At 47.0% G+C, this 15,624-nt stretch overlaps 1 protein-coding gene across 2 annotated transcripts in view; it reads right to left on the bottom strand.

The window, feature by feature from the left end:
• Positions 1 to 14,242, bottom strand: part of VAPB (VAMP associated protein B and C) — a 61,517-nt gene extending 47,275 nt beyond the window's left edge. The window contains exon 1 of one of the 2 annotated variants that reach the window (XM_022597451.2): positions 13,847 to 14,242. In XM_022597451.2, the coding sequence (XP_022453159.1) occupies positions 13,847 to 13,904 (58 nt within the window). In that variant the 5' untranslated portion in view covers positions 13,905 to 14,242. The remainder of the gene's footprint in view (positions 1 to 13,846) is intronic. The other variant, XM_022597450.2, reaches the window with a different exon arrangement.
• Between the last annotated feature and the right edge of the window lie 1,382 nt (positions 14,243 to 15,624).

The raw sequence follows: 15,624 nt of genomic DNA, 5'->3' as shown, positions 1-15,624 counted from the left end.
TGAACACACCAAGCCCATCACCATCCGAGGGCCGTGCACTTGCCGTCCCCTCTCTCTCTAATGCTCTTCCCCCAGCTTGCACGCTCATTTTACACAGGTCTCAGTTCAAACATCACCTTCTCGGAAATTCAGCCTTCCCCAGTTACCCTCTTTAAAACAGAACCCACTCCTAACCAAACCCCTTTATCCTGCATCCACCCCCTCCCCCCATTCAGCACCTACCATTATCTGATACCATATTATACGTATCTCCCATCCTTTTATATACTGCCCATCTTCCCCACTAGAAGGTTTTGTCAGTTTTTTCATCTCGGTGTCTCAAGTACCCGGGACAGTATTTAGCACACTGCAGGCATCCAGTAAGTAACTGACGACTGCACAGTCCAGGTACTGCGCTAGGCTCTCAAGCTGGAGAGATGACACTGCTGCTCCTGCCCAGAACCCTGAAAAGACCCATCCAGAGCTAATGAATAGGAATCTCTAGGGTTGAGGCTCCGGAATGATGTATCTTGAAAAAAAAATTATCAAACAACAGTAACATTAGTTAACACTGAACAGGTCTATTCTAAGCACTTTACATGTGCTAATTCACTAATCCTCTCCTAACATACCACAAAGTGAAGAATCTGAGGCACAGAAGTTAAATACTTTATCCCAGGTCATATAACTTTTAGGTGGTAGATCCAGGATTCACATCCAAGCATTCTAGCCCCAGAGTTCACACTCTTAACTGCTGGGTTGTACACTACCTCTCACTGCACTGAATACCATGTGAAAGATAATATATAAAGTTTTGTGTAAACACAGGAGGGCGGGGAGTTGAACACTGAGGGAAGTCCCAGAGTTAGAAAAGATAAAGGAACATACATTCTCAGTTGGAGGAAAAGCCCTGGGGTAATAAGCATGGTGTGGTGTGATCAAAGTGCAAGAGGCCTTTGTAAGGGAGACCATATGGCTGCAGAAGAAGGGGTTTGAGGGAAGGGAATGAACTGAGAACCGGGAGGGGTGGCGGGAAATCATGTCTGCTTATGCTTTTTAAAAGCTTATAGTTTAAGTAAAACCGTAAACCTACACAAGTCTGGCAATGAGCTCTGTGGAAGGAAATGAAAGGAAGAATATTAAAAATGACACTAGGAAGGCAGGTATGAGGAAGGAAAATGGGTTTCCTTCTCCTCATGGGCTCTGAAAAGTATTCACCGCCTCTGCCAGCATTCACGAGAAACCAGATACAAGAGGAGATGTACTCACACATCTGTGTGTGTGTGAGTGTTTGAATATTTTAGTTGTTTAAAATAGAGAATAAAAGCCGAGACTGCTTTAAAAATAAAGAAGTGTGACCCAGTTTTGAAAGGCTGTGATGCTGGCCTAAGAATTTTGAACACTAACCTGTAGGACTGAGGGAGCCAACGAACGTCGTTTTAAAATAAAGAAATGACATGATCAATTTCAATTTTTAGAAAATAACTCTGAAAAGTGTATCCAGGATAGCTTGAAGGGTGAGGGAAGTAAGGAGTACATTAGAAACAGGGAGTTAGGACATGGGGCAATAATACTGAAGAGAGAGGGCCTACACTCAGGATATGGCAGTGGGCAGAAACAGAAGCAGAGGGGTGCAGGAGACGCTGTTCATGAAAATGGACTGACTAGACGTGAGCAGTGTGGGATAAGGGGTGGGGAAAGACGAGGTTAGGATCTCTGGCGTACCCCTCTGGGAGCAAGGGCCAGTCCCAAGATACGGCAGATACGTTCAACAGGGAACGAGAGCGTAAACCGCGAATGCAGCGCGGAATATGGCAAGTCCTGAGGTGTTTTCATGACCACCAGAGAGGCAGGAATGACTGGTAGGCAGATAGCCTAGAGATCAAAAGATCTGCTTGGAGATTTGCAAGTTTTCTGTATAGAAGTGAGAGCCGAAGGGACTGTTAATGCGACAACCCCGAGAATGCTTAAATGGAGAAGACTGAGGACAGAAGTTTGGGGAATGTCAACGTCCAGTAAAAGAGATGATAAACGGCAGGGCAGTTCACCAGAAAAGTCAAAGACAAAAGTCACAAAGAGAAACCTGGTGACTGAGAAGGGCTTCAGTGGAGGGGTAAGGAATGAGAATTGAAAGGAGAGTGAAGACGTAAACCAGTCACTGAGATTCACTGCTTCCAAAAATTTACCTGTGATGTAAGACCAAGCATTTGCTTAAGTGGGGGAAGATCTGGAGGAATGTGATTTCCTTTTAGGAAGGGGAAGCTTAAGCATGTTTGCAGGCACTGGGAAAGCATCAAGTAGAACAGGAAGTTGAGACACCAGAAACAGAGAGGCTGACTAGTGGAGCAAGATACCACAAGCGATGGAAGAGGAACGGGGTGAAGCACACCAGGTGAAGAGGTGGTGCAGGCGGTGCTGAGGCCCTGCACCAGGACGGGAGGCGGCGAAACCGAAGTGTGCAGAGGAGAGAAAAGTGACCAGTGCTTGGTAGAATATCTTTATTTTCTGAGTGAAAGGCACTATGTCCACATCGGTCAGCTGCACACAGCAGGCCTTGTTGATGGGCTTCATCATTCCTTTGCACATTAAGGTTTCTTTTCCTTTTCCCTTCTCACCTTTCTCAACCTGGACGTGAACTCCCTGAGAAGGTGCCTCGCGCCATGCGTTATGCTAAGCACTGGGATCAGGGATAAAAGACATGGTCCCAAAACAGGCAAAGGCCTTGCTGGTTAACAGGGGAGGAAGGCAAGTAACCAAACACAACTCACCACGATACGTGCAGGGGCACAGGGGACAGGCACAACGTGAGTGGAGTGTCAGGAAAATGACCTCAAAGTGCAGGAGGGAGCAGTGGGACAGGAGGAGGAATGAACTCATCTTGAGTGATGGAAACAACATATGCAAAAGCTCTACAACCAGGGAGAACCAAAGGCCAGAGCACAAGCATGAGGAAAGGTGATGCTGGAGAGATCAAGGGCACAAATGATTTTCCAGGTCTTGTTACACAATTTAAAAGTTTTTCTTTTGGCAATGGGTAGACATTTAAAGATTTTAAGAGAGCAAGAGAACTAATAAGAACCTGCTGTATAAAAAATAAACAAAATTCAAAACTTCAAAAAAAAAAAAAGCAAGAGATAAGCTGAGATTTGCACATTTGAAAGTGCCATCAGTATGGAGAGAAGAAAGAGGACTCAAGACAGGAAAACCAGGTAAGAAACTCTTACAGTCATCCGGGAGAACAACGAGGCAGCCACAGAGGGGACAAGGAAGAAGGGACAGAGCTGAGTCATGGGGTTTCTGAGTTTGAGTCGCTCCACTGTGTGGATGTGGGTACCATTCAAGGAGGTATGTGCAGGAAGAGGAGATTTGGAGGAAACAGGAAAAGGGAGTGAGGAAAAACACATCTTGGGGCATGCTGCATTTGAAGTACCTGCAGCCCCACATGGGCAGGGGCGGCCTGGGGTCACTCGCAAACGCTGTTAGAAGCCAAGTGCACTGGCAGAAGAGCTCCCCGACAGGGAAAAAGGAAGACGCGTGGGGACACTGAGAGACAACGAGAAGAGGAGCAAGAAGGCAGGGGGGAACCTGGATCCCTCAGCCTCACCCACAGGACTCCATAAGGAGTGGGTAAAAATGGCCAGATGGGTGGGAGAAAGCCAAAAGAGGGTGATTAAGAAGGTGAAGGGGGCTTCCCTGGTGGCGCAGTGGTTGAGAGTCCGCCTGCCGATGCAGGGGACGCGGGTTCGTGCCCCGGTCCGGGAGGATCCCACATGCCGCGGAGCGGCTGGGCCCGTGAGCCATGGCCGCTGAGCCTGCGCGTCCGGAGCACAGGCTCCGCAACGGGAGAGGCCACAACAGTGAGAGGCCCGCGAACCGCAAAAAAAAAAAAAAAAAGAAGGTGAAGGGAAGAGTGTCAAGTAGCACAACGGCAACAGGTGTCAAATGCTACAGAGGGTACACAGGTGATAAAGAATAAAAATACAACAACAGATGCAGTAATGAAGCAATAAAGTTCCCAGGCAATGACTTTAGGAGTGAATGGGTGGTGAGAAAATGGTGATTAAGACTATTTGCAGAGGCTTGCTAGGATAAGCTACTTCCAGAAGGGAGTAGCTAGGGAGAGCAAACGAGACTGAGAAAGCAGTTATTCTTTTTTAAAGGTAGACGGGACAACACTCAGACATTTACTGAAGGGGACTAACTGCCAAAGCACTGTGCTCAAAGTCAGGCATGTAGAGAAAAAAAAAAAAAGAAACAACCTTACTAGGAAGGGCAAAGGCAACAAAGGCATTCATTTAAAAATTTTTTGAAAGAATAAAATAAAGAGACCCAAATAAACTGACCAAGTTTTCTCTGGACTTCACCAGATGACCTCTCATGTTTCTTCCCCCTCCGCCACTCTCCGAACTAGAGGTCAACTAGGCACCCACAGTAAACTGTGCTCCTCCTGTCCCCAAATCACATGAGACGTTTTGAATGAGGAGTGTATCTGCAGATCCTCCAAGGAGTGATTCATGGCTTTTCTTCATCCAATTAGTAAAGCAGTGTCTGACTTCGAAAAGGTCAAAAAGCACGGATTTAGATTTTCAGAGCAGTCCATCAGGACACACTTATATGCCAACAAATCAATTCAACCAACAGAATGAGAATCCAAATAAGCCTCCACAAGGACAGACCTTTGGTTTTTCAGCAAATCCCTCTTTTTATTCTTGTGTATATGCTTCTATTTCAAATGGTCAAACCACACACTGAAAAGATGACCAAGTCCAACTTCTTTGGGGTTACTAGCAGAAGAAAACAATTAAGAAAAATATATTCTGTCAGTTACCACTGGGGAAAACAAAAGAAACAAAACCTATAGGAGCTTGCATTCTATAGCATGGAAGACAAAGCAATCAGTAAATAAAGCACAGGGAGAGGATAACATAAACAAAACATGCAGGGCTTCCCTGGTGGCGCAGTGGTTGAGAGTCTGCCTGCCGATGCAGGGGACGCGGGTTCGTGTCCCGGTCCGGGAGGATCCCACATGCCGCGGAGTGGCTGGGCCCGTAAGCCATGGCCGCTGAGCCTGCGCGTCCAGAGCCTGTGCTCCGCAACGGGAGAGGCCACAGCAGTGAGAGGCCCGTGTACCGCAAAAAAAAAAAAAAAAAAAAGATAAAACAAAACACGCAGTGGTACACAATTTGTACAGTTTGAGGTGATGCAGAAAACACTGGAACTGGATAAGAATATCCAAGAATACTCAAGAAAGGTTACTAGGATATAGTGAGCTTTGCAACAGGAACAAGAGGGCTCATTAATTAAAAATCTGAGAGCCCACTAGTGCAAAGCAACGGTAGGAAACACAAACTAAGAGAAACAACAAACTCCACTTTCTGCCCTCATGGGCTTTCCATCTTTCTTCTTCAGCGAAAATAAATTTTAATCACATGTTTTCAAGACTAGAGCTGGAAGGAACACAAAGTGGCACTGACTTCAAGTTTCCTCATCCGACAGAAGAGGAAATCAAAGCTGGGTGGGGAGGTGAGCTGAGTGTCTCTCTAAGTGACAGCAAGAGTAAGAACAGAAGCCTCCCTTTGTAATACAAAGCACACGAGCTGTAGAGGCTTGAAAGCCCGAGGTGCAAATTATGCATTCCACCAAGTGCTGGGCCCAGTTTCTCTGATTTTTAAAATAGAGATGATGATACTACTGGCTGTTTACCTAGATTTGAACTGCTTGTGATGTGGCTTGGAACACTTAGTTCCTTGGGTTCTCTAAAGGCTGGAGGGTGCTCCAAGAATGGAGAGAAAGAGAAAACTGACCTAGGTACCATTCCTTTCCTTCCCTTTTTTCTACTATACTGTAAATGTTGCTGAGTGATGTAATTAAAAGGCAAAATAGGACCCAATCGACCTGCGCTGTTTGTGATGACAGACACTGAGGTAATAAAGGCCTTGGAGTGGGGAGTGGGTGGTAGAAGGAAAGATGTGGTGATAACATTAGCACATAATTTTCAACATTCCTACATGAATGACACAATCAGAAGTGATCAAGTTAGAACAAAAGTTCTTAGGGGAAAACAGAATTAGTACAAAGATTTTTTTTAATCAGTCACTTTAGCGTTCCAGGACAGCTCTGCCCTGCGTGGAAGCAGTGACAAAGAAGCCATTACTAGATCACAGTGACAATTAAGCACCTTTCCTTCCTTTTTATATCTCGTTTCTCTTTCACTCCTTCTTCTCAATTCCCACTGTCCTATTTCCAGTCCTCCTTTCATCTTCCTAACAACACAATAAATAAGAAAATCCCGGGCCTTCCTAGTGAGCCACACTCCCACTAACTTTTTAAGGGGAGCAATATAGCCAATGTAATGATAAACAACATGGGCTTTGCGGTCAGACAGATCTCGGTTCAAATCCCAGTTCTACCTCTAATTCAGGTCATGAACCTGAGGATGAAAACCATCTACTTCCTAGACCTGTTTTAAGAATGAATGAGCACTTACAGAAAAATGCCTAGCACAAGTCACAGATCTCAAATCCCACCTTTCCTGTTATAAGGTTCAAACCCCAAAGCAGAATTCACAGTTTTTTCTAAGCTCCCAGTGAGGGACAGCCCGTAAGTGTCCCATTTCCACATTCTCCTCCATCCTCCCACCACCTGGAGGCTGGAAACTCTAAGGGCCGGGACTCCTCTCCAGTCCCCACTCCGGTGCCTGGCCCCACAGGAAGCTTTCAGGATGCGGTGACCAAACCAGCCCTGAGTCACAGTTATGCTATACTCCGTCAGACAAGAGGGGGGTCATCTGTTCATGAAGTAAACCTCAAAGGATGAGCTGTGGAAAAGGAAGAAACCCCAAATACTCTCAATCGGACAATCATCTATCACGCACACAAGCATCATACCCATGCACGTCTCCAAAGCCTCTCCAATCTGACTCATATGCATGGATGTCATCATCTGGGGGAATGGTGACTCCCCAAAGTGTACCTCCTACAGAATAAAACAGCACTTTCTGATATTCACCTTGAGTTTTTCTCTTTCAACATTTGAGAAATCTCTAGTTATATGTTAATTCACACTTATTTGTTTCTCTGCCTTTGTAGCCCCACCTGTAAGGTTTAAGGTAGCACCTATGAAGGTCACTTATTTCAGACCTTCATATCTTAATAAGCACCCTTCTGAACTCTAAATTCCCACTTTACAAATGTGCAAACCTGTGAAATCTCTACCTATAAGTTTCACCCTACCTTCCAAAGACTCCAGAGCAGATGTGCAAATTACTTGAAAGTTAAACGTGTTCTAAATATACAGAATCATGAAACACCAATGATACCTGTTATAAAAACTGAATATTCACAAGGTAAATCAAAGAATGCTTTGGAGTCACCAGCATGAACTTTTTAAAAAGTATGCCGAGAAATCCCTCCTAAAAATTCCACAAATAATAATTCTTAATTAATGTTCTTAAGAAATTATCCTGACAGCTCCTAACACTTCCTTAATGGTTAAAAATTCTCTGCCTCCCTCCCTCCAAAATGAAACCCTTTGTGAGTTCATTCTAGAGTCGATGTGAAAGAAATGGGCTTTTGATGCCAGACACACCTGCGTTGCCTCCTTGCACCACTGTGTGCCACAGTGGCCTCCCCCAGGAGCAGGCTCCCTAACCACTGAGTAACTCCATCACAGGACTGTGCTACAGATTAAATAGTAAGATGAAGAACATAAAGCATCTACCACAGTCCCTCGACTTTGTGGTCTACCTTCTGGAAATTAAGCATTTATCTTCTAGAAACGTTCATTCTTCCCTCACCTTTTCTTTCCTCTCATATTGCAAAATGAATGTCAGCTCCACTACGGCCACTGCTTTTAACTCCAGACCCACCCTACTGCGGGGTCTACTAAGTGGTGGACCTCCACCGCTTAGCCCCTTACAAATATGCCCTCTGCTCCCAGCTCCCTTGGTGCGGGGTTCTGTTCCTCTCCAATCTTTGAGCACCCTCCAGCCTTTAAAGACAGCCCAAGGAACTTAGAGTCATAAAGGTTACAAAGCCACATCACGAGCAATTCAAATCTAGGTAAACGGTCCAGGGGGCCATAACACTGTCTTCAAGTACAAGCCAAAAGACAAAACAGTCTCAATCTCTTTCTCCCCCAAAATATTTATTTCCCTAACACCCTTCCCAAATAGGCGAAGGTTGTAAGACCCTACTGAAATGCCAACTGGATACTAACTCAAACACATCATGGGTACCTGTGAGAATGTGTGCACACCAGCAACACTTTAGGTGCCCACACGGGCATGCACACACAAACACAGCCAAAAGCCTGACTGAAGACACTACTTGACACAGATGAAAAGAAACAGTAACCTGCTAGTCAAAAACTGATAATAACCCCTCTGAAAGGATGAAGGGAAACTCTAGGAAGGTATTTCTATACCTTTACAGTTTTGTGCCATTAATGCTAAATTAGTAAATGAAAGCACTTCAAGATTTTTCCCTTGGGACTATGGCATTTTCTCAACGATTTTTTTTTTCCATGCAAGGGGGGAAAAATCCAAAAGCACATTAAGGCATTGTTTCTAGACATCAACAGCTTTTGTTAAAACAACATATTTAACATTTTGAAAAACAGATATTCTAGAGATACTATTTTGCCACACTGGTATTTTTAAAAATAGTCTTAAAATGACTGTCAAGTTCAGTAATTTTGTTCCCATAATGAAGCTCTTTAAACAACTGTTGTTTTTGTAAAGCTAGCAGCCTAGGTCTGTCAGGTAAAAACTTCGAAGAATGTGCACATCCACCGAACAAGGGCCAAAGCAATCCTGGATATGCTACGCTGATGACAGCCTAGAGAGGGGGGCCTAGAATGATAGAAAAGGAGGAAGCAAGCCTGGAAGCCATAATGCAACTTTGTTTTGAACACAATCCCCAGTGCAAAATAACTGCTCAGAAGGCTTTTATTTTATTTTATTAAAGACACTCAATGGCAACCTTGTCTTGACTAATGGAACTCAGCACTCTTTGTGTTGGTCTTTCTTGTCATCTTGCTGAAAGCTATGCTCATTTGTTCCAAACCACGGTCATCCTTCAGACGGCAAATTTTTCAAATACAAGTGGGAGATACATGAAGCAATCTTGGAGATAATTCCTTATGTAAAACTTCAAGTTTCAGGTTCTAAAAATCAAGCCTAAGGGTAGTATTTGAGTATAACCAATGTAGTTTACTCCCTTGATTCCTCCCCTCATTTTCAGCAACTTAGTGGTAATACTACAGGGTCAAAGTTCTCAGTATTTTGCCTTCAGCACTGGAAGGAAAGATGCTATATAATTTTAATAAATAAAAGACAGTGTTAATAATGTTTAAGAGTTCACCTCTTTAATAAGCATCAATTCAGACTAATTATTTTAATAAATCCACACTTGGATGCAAAGCTACCAGGTTTATTATGAAGAAAACTGTGTTCATGTTACAACCACACACAAGGAACCATCACCATGTAAGCACATAGCCGAGAACTATCCATTTCTTCCTTAAGGAGTTAACTGTGAAGAAGAGAAGTAAATAAGTGGGTAAAAGTAAGTTAACTTCTACTTCACAAATAACACAATCTATGAAGATTTAAGTTTGACTAAAGGTTGGTAAGTTTAATGCCACTTGCTTCTTATAAGCAAGCTGGTTAATAATTAAATAAATGAAGACGATCTACTCAGGATGGATTTAAACCACTACCATAACGAACCTTAAGCACACTGCTGACACTTTGCTGTGCTGTAAAACACAGTCTGCTCTGTGTGATCATGAAACGTTAAGGAAATCAGTGCTGTGCTAACACGAGAGAATTAATGCTGGAATCAGCATCTGAAAGATAATTACTGCATTGAACAGACTATAGCTACAAGGTGTTATATTTTTTAGCTTCCTAACTACTAAACTACACGTTAACTTAAGAGGGTGAACTAATGATTTTAAGCACGCTTTCCTTATACAAAAGAGACTGTCCCTAACCTATCTACCCAAGTTCCTATTTCCACCCCAAAGTGGTAATCAACCACACCAATCCAGGGGTGCTACCCCACCTGTGACCCACACTGACCAACAGCAGGACTACCTGAGACTTCTAGAAGGCCACTGGTTTAGTCACACAATAAAGCAAAAGTAATGGGTCCACTGCAGGTTTAAATCTTAACTAATCAGCCCATGAGGACGGTTAACTGACCATTCTCAGGTGACAGTATCACGAGATGGGGGAGAATGCTGGAATGTGAAGAAGGATTAAGAGTCCTGGGCAATGACCAAGAAAATACAAGACATACTACTCACCATGGATGGAATCAATGGAAGGGGGAGGGGAGGAGAAAAACAAGAGATACAAAATGCCCTGAAAGTGACTCACTGAAAAAGCTCTCATTGAGCTGGGCAACAAGTGGGACCTCAGAGTGAAAAAGAAAATGATCTGGCCTCGGAAGAGGTAAGAGCAACAGAAAGAGCAATGACGCAAAGCACACATCTCACAGGTTTTAGAAGTGCTTAACTCGTTCAGAAAGGTGTCCCCAATCCCAACAGATCCTACTGTGTCACCAAGGCAAATGTCACAGCGTCATGCTTCCTTCAGGAGGCCAGGAATCCTTCTCCTTTTGACACTTACACAGCGCAGCGTGGCACTTTCTGTAAGACTGAACGAGGGCTTCCCTGGTGGCGCAGGGGTTGAGAGTCCGCCTGCCGATGCAGGAGACGCGGGTTCGTGCCCCGGTCCGGGAGGATCCCACATGCCGCGGAGCGGCTGGGCCCGTGAGCCATGGCCGCTGAGCCTGCGCGTCCGGAGCCTGTGCTCCGCAGCGGGAGAGGCCACAACAGTGAGAGGCCCGCGTACCAAAAAAAAAGAAAAGTAAGACTGAACGAGGTCCTGTAAGTCTGTGTCCTCTTTTCTTCTGCAACATGCTTAACTTCAAAAGAATCACACAAAATGCCCAAGACGAAAATATATCCAACATATACAACCCCATATCATTTTAGGCTGCACTTAAAAGATGACTAATTTTTTTCCTCTGGATGACAAGCATTTTAATTATTATCTTCTTAAGCAAAGTTAGCTACGAGTTTGATTCATCTGAGTGAACCGTATGAAGTCAGCAGCATCACCCCAAGCCATCTGGAAGACACCAGTGAAATGTGCCAGTTCGCATCCTGAAACGAATGCTGTCTATACAGCAAAACAGGGTACTGAGCCTCTATTCTGATTTCACAATCTCAGTCCTCAGTTTAAAACTAACCAACAAACAAATCATAAGGGGGTTTACATATGCCTGCAGATACCTCTTCTGAAGCCACAAGCCAACAGCCTTCAACAATCTGACACCGTAACTTTTCTGGATCACTTCCCTAGCAAAAATATCCAGTGACTTTGGCCATCATTCCTTTGGTCAACCCTGGGCCAGAGACAGATCACTCTTCTTTGCCATACCTCTCAGGTAAAGAAGTTGAAATGGTGAAACCGGTGGCGCAAATACAACCAATCTCTGCATAATATCGCACATTTACAAAGCAGCTGGACAGCCATAATACCAACAAAACTTTCTACACGAGGCAAGGGAGATATGAGCGCCATTCCCATGGAGTAAAGAGTAATCCCAGGCTTTGGGGAGCAAAGTGGCCAGCCCAAGGTCAAACATCACTAAGTAAAAGAACTGGGACAAAAGCTTTAATTTTCTCCAATTAGTGCCTCTTTCTATGACACCACCTTAGAGGAGAGTGTATGTACTAGGGGTGGGGTTAAGGTTGCAGGGGATCAATCAAGGAAGAACTAGCCGAGGAGACACAACACAATATGAACTTGGACACTGGCTGTGCCTGTGCACGGAGGCCTTAGACGAACTGGCTCCTGTCTACTAGACAGCCTCATCTCCTCCTTTGCCTCGTGACCCCAACAAATGCTCTGTCACTGTCATTCCGAAATACTACTGGCATCCCAAAGGAGCCCAATCATCTCAGTCTTCGTGCCTCTGTACATGCAATTTCCTCCACCTGACAGGCTCCCCAACCATTTCTTCCTTTCACCTGCTTCCATTCGACCTTTAAACTCCGCTCAAATGACACCTCCTTCCGGAGCTGACCTCCTCAGTGCTCTCAGAGTACTCTGGACTACCTTGTATCACTGCACCGCTCTGGCTGATTCTGTCATCTGCTCTCTTCCCTACACCGAAGTTCTGGGGCGGGGGGTTGAGGGACAGCAGGGGCCTACATGTGATGTGACTCATCTTCTCCTGGTACCTGACACATGGAGCAGGCACTGAAATGTCTGTGGACTAAATGAATGAACGTGCCAATTCCCAGAAGTAGCTAAGCCGGGCTTCCAGGGCAGAGAACTTCAGACAACTCAAGTGGAAACCATCACCCTCCAGGTTCAATTGAGTTATCTGGATTGCTTTCTCAGGCGGGCGATGAGGACATCACATAAGCTATAGCACGGTTGTGGAATTATAATCCACGTTAGGTTTCTGGGGTGTTTGTTTTAACTGGAAAACCTTCGGTTGTTTATACATTTGGAGTCACTTCCAAATGTGACAATCTGGAGATTGTTAACCTGGGAGGCTAAGTGACAGCCACAGCACTGGAGTATTTCCCAGGGGTCGGATAGCATAACCGTTAAAGTGCGAACTCTGAAATCTGGGTTCAAATGTGCCATTTGCCAACTGAGTAACTTTGGGTCAGTTACCGGACACTACCTCCTGCCGGTACATTTAAAGTGGGGTGCCTTGTGGCCAGCAGGCATTCCAATGCCACAAACATCTATCGAGCAGCTACCCTAGACAAGTGCTGCCGACACAGCGGTGACCTGGCCGTCCAACGCAAGCACAGTCTCATCATGCCAGCCTGTCTTATTTCCTTCACAGCACTTACCACTACCTGAAACACTCTCATGTGCTGGCCTGTCGCCCCTCCCTACAACGTAAGCTTCATGAGAGCAGGGGTCCTGTCTGTGTGGTCCATTCTTATCTCTCAAGGGCCAAGCAACGTCTGCTACACAGTTACTCAGTCCCTTTGGAAAGAAGGAATGACCAAGTCAGAAGAAATCCCCCGGCTCTAATATTTTGCTGGAGAAGGTAGGGGGAAAAGGTTAAAAATAAAGGTACACATTTCAAGGGGCTCTGGTTCGCCACAAACACATGTGGCCCCCTGGGCTTCCTCGGGCTCCAGTCCCAGGCGCCTCCGGGGACAAAAAAGATCTCGCCACCCTGACAGCCCCGCACGGCTGCAGAGACATGAGCAACGGGCACGAGAAAGGCAGGAGAAGGAAAGCTGGGCCACGCACCCCGTGGGAACTTCTGCGGACGTCCCTTTCGTTCATTTGCTCAACAGGTTCTTATTAGGCTCCTAAGGCATGCGGGGCATAAAGCAGAGACGTGACAAAGTCCTGTCCTCATGGAGCTTCCCTCCTAACATACAGACATGGTACACAAGTGCGTAAAGTGGTCCCTTCAGGGAGTGGTAAGTGCCGAGCTGCCACGAGCAGTTCGCGACAGGGGACGGCCGCAGGTGTCCACGGCGGGGTGGCCGGCCAGCGAGAGGCGACCTCTGACCCAGGACTTGAGCCTTCTCGGCACAGGCGGCCGCCGGGGCCCACACTCAGTGAGGAGGCCGCATTCGGGACAGGAACGGCCACAGCGGCAACGAGGCGACTGTCTTGAGGACGAGGCGCGGGAGGCTGCGGAGGAGCAGGCCCTGGACTCCCGCGCCGGACGCCTGGCCCTCGCGGCCCGGGAAGCGCGGGCGGGCGGGCGGGTGCCGCGGCCGGGGAGCCGACGTCACCACCGCGCCGCCGGGCCCTCCGGAGCGCGGGCCGGAGCGGGGGCTGGGGGCGGCGGGCCTCCGGGCTTACCTCGGAATTTGAGCTCGTGTTGCGGCTCGAGGCTCAGGACCTGCTCCACCTTCGCCATGTTCCTCGGCGGCGGAACACCTTCGGCGGGGAGACCCCTGAGAGGTCACCTGGGCCGGGAGGCGTGAATGCTGCGCCCCCTTTAAATTTGGAATGGGGGGGGCCAGCCGGGGCGCGGGCGGGGGTCGCCTAAGGGGTGCGCGCCGGGGGGCGGCCTACGCGGTGCAGGCGCAGGGGCGGAGGGCGAGGGCAAAGCCGCGGTGCCCAGCGAGCGCACGGCACGCACGCACGCACGCAGAGACGCACGCACGCACGCAGCAGGCCGGCCGCCACGGCCCGGCGCGCGCTCGGGCGGTGGAGAGCTGAGCGCGCCGAGCCCCCCTATCGGGCAGTGCGCAGGCGCGGCGCTTGCCGCGGGGGCGGGGCTGCCGGACGGCAGTGGGTGGGGCGTTGCGCAGGTCCGGGGGAGGGGCGGGTGGGGGACGCCGAGAATTGAGGACCGTCCCCCTGAAGATTATTTTTTCAGGGCCCGTGGGGTCCAGGCTTTGTGTTAAGTGCTTTACTCAATAATAATAATTAATAAGAATGAACTGCCACTTTCCCCTGCTAATGTGGTGCCAGGCACTTAGAGATTTTGAATAATAAAGTACTATTTATTCTTATTATAAACATGATGTTTATGGGTGAATGATGTGTGCTAGGCACGATGACGTATGGTAAACAATAAATATAAATTTAGTAAGCTACCAATTATTGCTTGCTTATTTTGTGCCACTCTGCTGAACGCTTTGGATAACAACAGCATCAATTATAATAAATAAAAGCTACTCTACATTAAATGTTTGTGTAAACAAGCACTGTGCTGAATCCTGTGCTACTAAGTGCAACAAATATTTAGAAATACAATGATCAGAAATACTGACCTGGTTCCTACCCTCTCAGTAGAGCCCATAGGAGAGGCAGCCTTTGAATAAATAACTGCACAAAAAAAGTACGTGATTAAAAATTACTGAGACCCCTGGACTTCCCTGGTGGTACGGTGGTTAAGAATTCGCCTACCGGGCTTCCCTGGTGGCGCAGTGGTTGAGAATCTGCCTGCCAATGCAGGGGACACGGGTTCGAGCCCTGGTCTAGGAAGATCCCACATGCCGCAGAACAACTAGACCCGTGAGCAACTACTGCGCCTGCGTGTCTGGAGCCTGTGCTCCGCAACAAGAGAGGCTGCGATAGTGAGAGGCCCGCGCACCGCGATGAAGAGTGGCCCCCGCTTGCCACAACTAGAGAAAGCCCTCGTACAGAAACGAAGACCCAACACAGCCATAAATACATACATAAATAAATAAATAAAATAAAGGAATTCCCTTTAAAAAAAAAACAACAACTCTAAGTCCAATGGTGTCATGCCCCTGCTTAAACCCCCAATGTCACTCATCTCACTTAGAATAAATTCCAAAGCCTCCCATGGCCTTGAGGCTCTGTGAGACCTGGTTTCTGCCAGTTTCTCTGACCTCATCCCCCCCGCCCCACCTCCAAAAAAGAGAGGAAAAAAAAAAAAAAAAAAGAATTCGCCTACCAAAGCAGGGGACACGGGTTGGAGCCCTGGGCCGGGAAGATCCCACATGCCACAGAGCAACTAAGCCGGTGAGCCACAGCTACCGAGCCAGTGGTCTAGAGCCCACGAGCCACAACCACTGAAGCCCACGAGCCACAACTACTGACCCTGCGTGCCTAGAGCCCATGCTCTGCAACAAGAGAAGCCACTGCAATGAGAAGCCCACGCA

This window comes from Delphinapterus leucas, chromosome 15 (genome assembly GCF_059928025.1).
Source record: "Delphinapterus leucas isolate spDelLeu-1000000601 "Yukka" chromosome 15, BTC_Dleu_Yukka2, whole genome shotgun sequence".
Lineage (NCBI taxonomy): Eukaryota > Metazoa > Chordata > Mammalia > Artiodactyla > Monodontidae > Delphinapterus > Delphinapterus leucas.
Note: the sequence above shows the minus strand (reverse complement) of the source record. Positions and strands in the feature narration are given on the sequence as shown.